Below are 11,156 nucleotides of genomic sequence, written 5' to 3'. Positions count from 1 at the left end.
TCCCTATCACTCTTCCTCTACCTCTTTACCTGAGTAATATTCTCCAAGGGAGTCACCTGGAGCTACACTCAGGGTTTGAGTAAAGATGCATATCTGTGGGAGACAATGTAGGGCCCAAGAATGCATTTATTTGCTTGGTTCAGGCAAAGGCCATCTGCATGATTTCTTCCTTCCTGGCTTTGCCAACCAGATTGTTTTAACAGAACAGGTTATTCCCTTGTACCCTGAGGCCAAAATGATACCAGCTGGGACTCTAGGCCTAGCGGCATGAACTTCTGCACACTGGTCCCTGTACCTCTGAGCCTCAGTGAAGTCTCTCTAGATTTGGTTTTTCTTGGATTCCACACAGATCTTTAGCAAAGCATTAATGTATTTTTTGGTTTATACATCCTACCCCCTCTTGCAGACTGTGAGCCCCTTAAGGCCAGACACTATGTCTGTGTTAACCTCTGTATCCACAAGGACTAAAGCAGGCCTGATATAGAAAAGACACCTAGTGAATATTTGCTCAACCTAGCCAAGCCCCACTGTCTTCCTAGGAGAAACAGAGGTAATAGTACCATCACCGGGGGCATCTAGGAGGGTGAACCAAGATAATGTCTAAAAAGGACTTAACATGGTACTCACCATGGTAAGCACTCAATAAATGGTATCTCCTATGATTATTATTACTATGTTACATACATATAATATTATATATTCTATGGTGTTATTATTAAACAAGTGAATGAATGAATTAGTAAATAAATGCATGCATGAATGAAGTGACTTAACATCAATTTAAATCCTGACTTTGGCCCAAGTAGGAGTGAACTTTTAATATTCTTTGTCCCATGGACTGGAAATGACTAGATGTGTCGCAGTATTATTATTTTGTTGTTTTTGTTTTAGATTAAACCCAACAACATGTACAGGCTTCATCCAAAAAGTTTTCCTGGTTCTTGAACACAAATTCATCCAAGTGGGATGGAAGACAAGAGGCTAAGGAAAAATACTTTCCTCTTCTTCTTTAGTTTCAACTTTTTGGTGATTTTTCTGTAGATAAACCATAAAAACACAAATAGAAACAGATTTAAAAACAAGTGAATGAAGAAGAAAATCCCCAATATACAGCCTAGAAATCAACCATCAAGAGTGAAGGTCAGAAGGCTGGGAAATGAAGGAGAAATTGATAGACTCGGTAAAGTGTCTGAGTGTACTGAGAGGAGATTTATACAAACATGGAGAATCTGGAGATGAACTGGAATAAGTACATAGGAGACAGGAGAAGCTTGGCCTCTTAGGGCACCTGCAGGGGCTCAGTGTGTCTTGAGAGGTGGCTGGGAGTAGGGGGTGAGGAGAGAGGAGAGGTGGGCAGGGCCACCTTGTAAAGGCCTCATGTCTAAGTCTGGGTTTTATCCCTAGTTTCCTGAGGAGGATAAGGAGAAACTGCAGGTGTTAAGCAAAAGAGCAGCATAATGAGACAGAATTTGAAAGAGACCATGAAGAGATGGTTCCTCGACTCAAGTGAGCCTCAGTTGCCTCTATGGAAAATCAGGAAAAATAAAATTCACCTCAGAGGACTGTTCTGAGACTTTAATGAGATAACCAATGAAATATGCCCCGACTTTAATGGGATAACTAATGGCAAAGACCACTTCTCAACTTCTCTTCCAGTATTTGTAGGAAGAGCAAGTCTGCTCTTTTTCAGGCTCTGAAAAGTCTGGAGTCACCAGTCCTTAGTGACTTCTGAAAGAGGTGTCTAGGGGGACTGTTTTGGAATCAGACTGTGTCCTCTCTGAATGTGAAACTTTTGGAGCTTGAAGGCTCTTCCCTGTGGGTAAAAACGTGTGCTTTTTCTGGAGCTTCACCATTGCAGTGCCCCGTGGCAAGTGAGCAGGGTAAGGACTACCCTAAGAGGCAAGCTGGCCCAGGGCCCAGAAAACCAGGGAGTCCTGGGCTGGGCTAGGTCAGTGCTTTCAAGCAGGCTGCTAGAAGGCTTCCTGAATTAAGGAATGTAAGAAGCTTTAGGAAAAAATAACGTGATGCCTATTAATTGCTGGCAGTTTCTATGCCAGGCTCTTTATATGGGTTAGCATTTTATACATAAAAACCATCACATTTTTTATGGCCAAGGAAACAGGCCAAGAAAACTTAGGTAACTTGATCTAAAGTCACAGAAGGGGAAGGGCAAAGATTCAAAGCTCCATATCTTTTTAGAGTTAAAGCTCCTTCTACCGCTTCATTTTTTCCTGTGGGGGAAACTAAAAGCTAACTCTGTTATCTGATTAGTTTTCATTTGGGGCTTGTCTGGAATAGTCGTCCTAGCCACATGGTGGATCCATGATAGGGCCATTATGAGGTGTTGGAACTTCTATTTATATATTATCATCTCATCCTTTTAAATTTCTATGTTCCTATTTTTTTATAGTATACATATTAGTCTAGAACTATTTATACATATGTATGATTTATGAATAATTAATATATTATTAGGGGCTGAGTTCTCATAAATGTTTTATTGAGAAACAAGGTCAAGAAAACTTGGGGACTACTGATCAAAAGGTATAGCCAGGGCTCCAGAGAGAGGTAAATATTTGCGGGAGACTTTGCAAATCCTCCAAAACACATATATGCTCCCTTTGTGAAGACTACCATCTGCCGTAGGGACTTTTAAAACCCAAATATGACCACATGGTTTCCCTGTTTAATATCTTTCAGTGCTTCATGAAAATCCCTTCATAAGTTTGTCCAGGGTTCTCCTCCAGGCTCACCTCTTCTGGAAGCCCCGCACATACCTTCCTGACCTCCCACCACGTTACTTCCTACCCCTGAGGCTTTGCCTCCACTGCTCTACCTGCTGAGAATGCCAGCCTCTTTTCTCATCCCCTAACTTCTGCCTGGCAAACACCGGACTCGGGTCAAGGGACACCATTTCTGTAAAGTGTTTCTGCATGGCTCTAGGCTGTTACATTCTTTGTCCCCTCTGTCTAAAAGCACCTCTGGAACTTAAGGCATTTATTTATTGATGTGTCTTGTCTGCCTTCTCTCTACAGACTGTGAGGCCCTGGAAAATAGGGACTGTATCTAAGCTACTGTTATTTACCCAGTGTCTACTGCAGAGAACTTTTGAAACCTCTCCAGACCTGGGCTTGCTGCCTATAAATGGCAGTGGATAACCTCTACCTCATACGGCTGTTATGAAGGTTAAAACGAGATCACATTGCTAAGGTGTGTAACTTAATGCTTGACACAGAGTAACCAGTTAATAAACGGTATCATTATTATCACATTATAAATACTGTTATAATATTTGAAATAAAATAATGGGTAAAAGAATAAATGCATGAATAAATGCAATAACTCAAGCAAAAAAAAACTATCCTCTTTCCTCTATCCTGGGAATAGTTACTTCTATTTCTCAGTCTTTTTCTCCTGTTGTTTTTCTACTGTACCTGAAATCAGAAATATGAGGGATTCTGTAGTTTTCTTGTCCTAAGGAAGAGAATTCATCAGAGCTTGTAAGCGAGAAGGAAGAGTAGTTCAAACTCTGTCTCCCTTCCTCCTCCTTTCTCCTCCTGTGGGAGAAACGAAAAAAGACATCTGCAAAGATCTGCTAAAAAATTCAGTGTGAATTCTTCAAAGTTTTCACTGGAATCTTGATAGGTGTTGAAAGAAAAAGTTTACAAATCAATCAATAACACTGGCAATAGCAAGCAACTGAAGCAGAGGGCTGAACACACCCCGATGACTCCCTCATTCATTTTCTAAGCATTGACTGAGAACCTGCTGGGTGCCAGGCACTGGACTAAGCCCTGGGAAAACAAGGTCATCTAGGACAAGATTCCTGACCTCATGGACAAACCTTCAATCTACGGAGATAGACAAACAAATTTATAACTAGAGTAGGCTATATTCTGTGGAGTGTGATCAAGAAAGTACAGGGCACATAATGAGTATCCTGAGTAGACAAGTCAAGGAAGACTTCCTGGAGATGATGCCTGAGCTGGGTTTTAAGGTCAGCTAGGGGTTAGCTAGATTAAGAAGTAGTTGCAGGTAGTCAAGTCTGAGGGAAAATAATATCAGTACATTGGACTGAGTTGGCTTTTTATATTTCTGAGAATCTAAGATGAATATCAGAAAGACTGTTAATGAGTCACCATTGATCCTATAAGAGTCTATGGCTCAAATGGGTGGGTCTCAAGCTGAACTGCTACTATCAAAATTATTGTGGTCTTTTTCTGGTTCAAAGGAAAATTCAAATTAGAAGGTGTAAGATTGGAAGGTTTCCTTGGCTAAATTTCTCAACTCAGTAAGTGTTGGTTTCTTCATTTCTAAAATAGAGAGTATAATAGCATCTATCTGTGATTGAGATCATTAGTTACCAACTCATTATCCACTATCCCCTCCCCAGGTTTTTTTTTTTTTTAAAGCAATGGAGCCAGTTTTCTTTAAGATGGCAATGAACCCAGATTTTTTTTTAAACGACATTTCCCACTTTCCTTTGAAACTAATATCACCACGTGACTAATATCTGGCCCTTGAAATAAAGTAGTAAGGTTGTATGGTACTTCCAGGAATGTTATTAAAAACAGAGGGAGTAATGGGGGTTACCTATAAATGGGCATGAGGGACCTTTCTGGGGTGATGAAAAAGTCCAAACACTGGAATGTAGTATTTGTTGCAAAACTCCATACATTTACTTTAAAAATCATTGAATTATATCCGAAAAATGAACAAATTTTATGGTAAATTATAACTCGATAATATTACAAAATAATAATAATGATGATATAAAAGAGCACTTTAAATGACTTTTAAAATAATATTTTCTTAAAAAGGAAGACGGTGTTGTAACTGTATAGTCAAGTTCTATCTATCTCATTGATAGAACTTGACTATACAGTTACAACACCGTCTTCCTTTTTGTGGAAATGTTGTTTGGGGCTTCTGGGAATGCCCCTTAAAAAAAGAATGGAGTTATAGATTAAAGGTGAACTGATGGAGAAAAATTCACCTTGCTAACACTAATAGAAAGAAAGCAGGAGTAACTATACACGTTTCAGACACAGCAGACTTTAAAGCAAGGAAAGTTATCAGGGATAAAGAAGGGCATTATATAATGATAAAGAAGTCAATTCTCCAAGAAGACAATATTCTTAATATGTATGCTCCTACCAATAGGATGTCAAACCACATGAGACAAAAACTGATTGAACTGCAAGGACAAATACATGAATCTACTATCATAGCTGGAGATTTCAACACTTTTATCATAATTGGACAGATCTAGCAGACAGAAAATCAGTAAGGACATAATTGAACTCAGCAATGCCATCAATCGACTGGATATATTTGACAGCTATAAATGACATCACCCAAATGACAGAAAAATACACATTCTCCTTAAGCTCACATGTAACATAACACCACAACAGACCATATTCTGGGCCAAAAAATATACCTTAACAAATTTAAAAGAATACAAATCATAAATGTCTGTTCTTAAACCAAATGGAATTAAATAGAAATCAATAACAGAGAGATAGCTGGAAAATCCCAAAATACTTGGAGATCAAACAACATACTGCTAAATAACACCTTGGTCAAAGAAGAGATCTCAACAGAAATTTAAAAATAGTTTGAACTAAATAAACATGAAAATACAACTTTTAAACTTTGTGGGAAGCTGAAAGCAGTGCATAGAGGGAAATTTACAGCATTATATGCATACAGTAGAAAAGAAAAAAGATCTAAAATCAATCATCTAAGTTTTCATCTTAAGAAACTAGAAAATGAAGAGCAAAAAATTTAATCCAAAGTAAGCAAAATAAAAGAAATAATAAAAATTAGAGTAGAAATAAATGAAAGTGAAAATAGGAAATCAACAGAGAAAAAGCTGGTTCTTTGAAAATATCAATAAAATTGATAAGCCTCTAGAGTCTAGCTCACTAAGAACAAAAGAAAGAGGACACAAATTACGAATATCAGAAATGAGAGAGGGGATATCACTATAGATCCTATGGACATTAAAAAGATAAAAGAGTACTATGAAAAACTCTATGTCTACAAATTGTAAAACCTAGATGAATCGGACCAATTTCTTGAAAGACACAATCTGCCAAAACCATACAAGAAGATATAGACAACCTAAACCTATATATATATATTAAAGAAATTTAATAAAACAATTAATTACCTTCCAAAACAGAAAACACCAGGCTCAAGTGAGTTCAATGGTGAATTCTACCAAACATTTAAGAAAGAAATTATACTAATTACCTACAATCTTTTTCAAAGGATAGAAGCAGGGGGACTACGTCCTAACTCATTCTATGAGACAAGCATTACCCTAATACCAAAACCAGACAAAGACAGTACAGGAAAAGAAAATGGTAGTCTAATATCTCTAATGACCATACATACAAATATCCTCAACAAAATATTAGCAAATCGAATCAAACAACTATATATAATATATATATATATTTTCTCAAAAATAAAAGACTCAGCCATCAGTTAGAAATAGGATCAGTTGTGTGTGTGTATATATATATATATATATATACACACACAATATATAATATATATATAATATATATATATAAATAATTATACACCAAGACTAAGTGGGATTTGTCCCAGGTATGCAAGCCTGGTTCAACATTTGAAAATCAATAAAATCTATCACATTAACAAGATAAAGAAGAAAAATCAAATGAGCATATTAATAGATAGAGAAAAAGCACTTTAAAAATCCAACAATTTATGATGTGGGGGGAGCTACCTGAATTTGATAAAAAATATCTACCTCCCAAAAAAATGCAGCTAACTTCATACCTAATGGTGAAAAACTTGAAGCTTTCCCACTAAGATTAGGAACAAGGCAAAGATGCACGCCCCCACACTACTTTTCAACATTGTACTGGAAATCCTAGCCAATGTAATAAGACAAGAAAAGGAAATAAAATGTAAATAGATTAGAAAGGAAGAAATAAAAACTGTTCACAAATGACACCATCATCAATCTAGAAAATCCAAAAGGACAAACAAAACAAAACTCCTGGAACTAGTAAGTGATTGTAGCATAGCTGAAGGATACAAGGTTAATATAAAAAAGTTAATTGCTTTTCTATATATCAGCAATGAACAAGTGAAATTTGAAATTAAAAACACAATACCATTTACATTAACACCCACGAAAATGAAATACTTGGGTATAAATCAATAAAACATCTAGAGGACCTAACTCTGATGAAAGAAATCAAATCTAAATAAAGGAAAAAAAGAAAGAAATCAAAAAGAACTAAATAAATGAAGAGATATTCCATGTTAATGAATAGGAAGACTCAATATTGTCAAGATGTCAATTCTTCCCAACTTGATCTATAGATTCACTCCCAATCAAAATCCCAGCAAGTTATTTTGTGGATATACACAAACTGATTCCAAAATTTATGTGGATGGGCAAAAGACTCAGCATAGCCAACACACTGAAGAACAAAACTGGTGGACTTCCTATAAAGCTACAGGAATTAAAAGTGTGGTATCAGTAAAAGACTAGACAAATAGATCAATGGAACAGAAGAGAGGGCCCAGAAATAGACATAAGTGTAGTCAACTGATCTTTGATAAAGGCACACCAAATGTAATATGTTTATTCATAATTGTCAAAAGTTGGAAGCAACCAAGATGTCCTTCAGAAGGTGAATGGATAAATAAGCTGTGGTTCATCCAGATAATGGAATAGTACTCAATGCTAAAAAGAAATGACCTATTAAGCCATGAAAAGACATGGAAAAACCTTAAGTGCATATTACTAGGTGAAAGAAGCCAATCTGAGAAGGCTAGATTCTGTATGATTCCACCACTATAATATAAAAGGCAAAACTGTGGAAAAAATAAACAGATCAGTGGTTGTGCAGGGGTTTGATGGAGGGAGAGCACAGAGGATTTTCAGGGCAGTGAAAATTATAACAACAATTTTAATTATAATTAAATGAATAATTATAAGGATAATTATCATTATAATGATAGATATATGTAATTACACATTTGCTCTAACTCATAGAATGTACAACACCAATTGTGAACTCTAATGTAAACTATGGACTTTGAATGAGTCAATGTAGGTTCATCAATGTGTCAATGTAGGTTCATCAATTATAACAAATGTTTGACTTTGGTCAGGATTGTTGATAATTGTTGAGTGTAGCTCTGCATGTGCTGGGGCAAGGGGTACATGGAAACATCTGTACATTACTTTTAATTTTGCTGTGAACCTAAAAGTCCTCTAAAATATTTTGAGAGAGAGAGGGGGCGGGGAGGGAGAAGGAGAGAGGTTAGCCCTCATCTTCCCTTCTTTGAGTTGCTGGTCTGAAAAACAGATGGTGTACCTTGAACTCCAATAGCCATCTTGATGGACTATGAGGGTCCATGGGAAAGGATGCTAAGCACTAGGATGATGAAGCCTGGGTCCCTGAAGGTCCAGAAGTACCATATTAGGTTACACTGTTTACCTCCAGACTTCTTTTATGTGTGAGAATCAACATTTGTGCCACTGCTATTTTTTTATTTTTTCTTTTATATATGACTAAATATAATCTTAACTTATATACTATCTCAAAGAGTTGTTCTGAGAATAAAATGCAAATTGGAAGATTTTGTTTTGCTTTTGTTTTCTGGAGAAATTGAAATAAATAGGCTCCAGGCTTGGGGATACTAGACTTATAGAAAACAAAGTTAAGTGGAAGTCTGCCTACTAAGTGCAGAATCCCTACCTCCATTTCTCTCCTCTGTTTCCAGAATGCCATGAGCCAGGCATATGCCCCATAGGCAAAGGATTGGAAGATTCTTCTAAGAAACTAAACTGCTTCTGAGAAAATATACATAGATGCTGATGTTGGAGCATTTGTCAGTGAGAAAGCTGGCTTACTTTCTTACTGCCAAAAAAAAAAAAGAGAGAGAGAGAGAGCCCACCAATTAAGAAGCCATGCCTCTGATACTTAACTTCTACTGCCAGTTTTTTAGAGCTTTGCTCTTAAATATGAAGACACCCCAGGATCATTAATAATTTAAGGAAAAACTCAAAGATGAAAGAGAGAGTTCAAAAACAAGCATATAAACAAAAAACATAAAAAGGTACCCAAGAAAGATACCCATAGAAATAATATGGGGATCAGAAGAAACTTAAAAAATAAAGATTAATATCCTCAATTATAGATGAAAATATCACATCCATGAAAGAGGATGCTATAAAAAAGGAACAGTGAAAAAATAAGAAAGAGTTCACTCAAGGAAATTAGTAATATTATAGTAGAATTTTTTTAATTAAAAGAAATTTAATTTAATTTTTTAAATTAAAAGAAAATGTAGACACTCTTCTAGAAAGTAGGACAGAAATTCATACAGATGCCAACAGGAGAATAAAGAAAATTAGAGAATTGGTCCAGAAAGTCCAAAAAATGAGTATAATCCAGAAAATGAAGGGAAGGAAATTATTAAATAATAAAAATTCTCAAAATTGGATGACACCAGTCTCCAGTCTGAGAAGACTTCTCAATCCTAATGAACCATTAAGTAAAAGACTGATACCAAGGCACATAATTGGGAAACTTCATAATACTAGGGAGAAAGACAATATCCTAGAACCCTCCACAGGAAAGAAAAAAAAAAAAAAAGGTGACATATAACATACGAGGCAATAGAATCAGAATGGTGTCAGACTTTTAATCTAGAATTTTACTCCCGGCAAAATATTTGTCAAATATTAATCAAGAGCAAAGTCATTTTAGATGTGTAAAGACTTAAAAAAAACTTCCCATGTACCTTTTCTTCAAGAGCTACTAGAAGATATGCTCCAGCAAAATAAGGACGTAAAATAAGAAAGAGAAGGACAAGTGATCTGGGAAACAGAGACTTCAATAAAGTAAGATTGACAAGTGGAGGTCCTAGGACGGTGGTGGAAAAAGCCCAAGATGATAACTGTGGGCAGACCTAGAGCATACCAGTCCAGACTAGGGGAGGATAAGGGCCTGAGAAGAACTCCAAGATTTAAAAAAAAAGAAGAAATTAATAGTGTGTATTCTCACTTTTAGGATCCTCTGCCACAACTTTTTATTAACTCTTTAGAGTATGTATCTGCTTGCAATGAAGAGAAAAAGAATAAGCAGCAAACTGCATTTGTCCCTGTTACGATCACATTATCTAACAGAATATACACAGAATATATATGATATACTTGAGAATATGGAAAGTAATCCTGCTTAGTTTTTGATAGGTTTTAACAATCTGAAAAAATTATCAACAGATAATGTCTTAAAAAGGGGAAAAAAAAATCAAGAAATATATAATGTAAGTTCCAGAGTGGAATATTGTAATTTCTGTAGAGTAGACTCTTGGATGGCTGTCAATGGGCTACAGGACGACAGAATCAGACGTGGGACGTAAGACCCCCTGATGCCCCTCCATTCTCTCCGCAACTCTTCCTCACTCTCTGACCAGCCAGACCCAGTGGCGGGCTGGTAACTTTTACCTCTGCAGATTGGCTTGAGCTATTCTCTGACTAGAATGTCAACCCATTCTTCCCCTCCCCCTTCCCTACAAAATGGAACCGAACTGGAACTGGAACACACTTCCTACTGTGTTCCCTTTTGAAGTCCTCTCTTAGGACCTATGCAACTTGTTGCATGTTACCTATTTACATATCTTTTTCCTCCGTCTAGACTGCAGGAACTTTCACTTATTTATGTCTTTGTGTCCTTAGTAGCTGGCACAGTGGGTCTTTAGCCAATGCTTACTTGGCATCTCTGTGCCTCAGTTTTCTATTCAGTAAAATGGAAGTGACGTTATTTAGGGTTCTGATGGGCTATAAATAAAATAAAGTGGGCATGTTGTCTGTGTCTGATGGCATCTCACCCATTCTACCCCATGGCATTGACTGTGCCTTATTCTCTCAGGCCGCAGGGACAGTCAGGCCTGGCTAATCACGGCATTGCTTCTTCCAGAACACAGTGTTGGTCCAGACAGGATGGGTGGGGCCATGACCCAAACGAAGCAATCAGAGACTTTTATGAGGTCTGGTGTATGGAGTCTGGGAGAGGGTGTCTCTCTTCCTTTTATGTCATATGATATAAGGACATAGGCTTGGGGCTGCCCGTGGCCCTTTTTCTCTCTGA

At 36.9% G+C, this 11,156-nt stretch overlaps 1 protein-coding gene across 10 annotated transcripts in view; it reads right to left on the bottom strand.

The window, feature by feature from the left end:
* Positions 1-779: 779 nt before the first annotated feature.
* FAM227A (family with sequence similarity 227 member A) overlaps positions 780-11,156 on the bottom strand; it is a 53,777-nt gene continuing 43,400 nt past the window's right edge. For all 10 annotated transcript variants that reach the window (XM_025048860.1, XM_025048862.1, XM_025048863.1 and 7 more), the window contains 2 exons: positions 3,435-3,557; positions 780-1,035 (listed from right to left, as the gene is read on the bottom strand). In XM_025048860.1, the coding sequence (XP_024904628.1) occupies positions 954-1,035; positions 3,435-3,557 (205 nt within the window). In that variant the 3' untranslated portion in view covers positions 780-953. The remainder of the gene's footprint in view (positions 1,036-3,434; positions 3,558-11,156) is intronic.

The sequence above is a fragment of the Pteropus alecto genome, unplaced genomic scaffold, assembly GCF_000325575.1.
Source record: "Pteropus alecto unplaced genomic scaffold, ASM32557v1 scaffold6, whole genome shotgun sequence".
NCBI classification, from domain to species: domain Eukaryota; kingdom Metazoa; phylum Chordata; class Mammalia; order Chiroptera; family Pteropodidae; genus Pteropus; species Pteropus alecto.
This window is presented reverse-complemented; position numbering and strand designations above follow the sequence as displayed.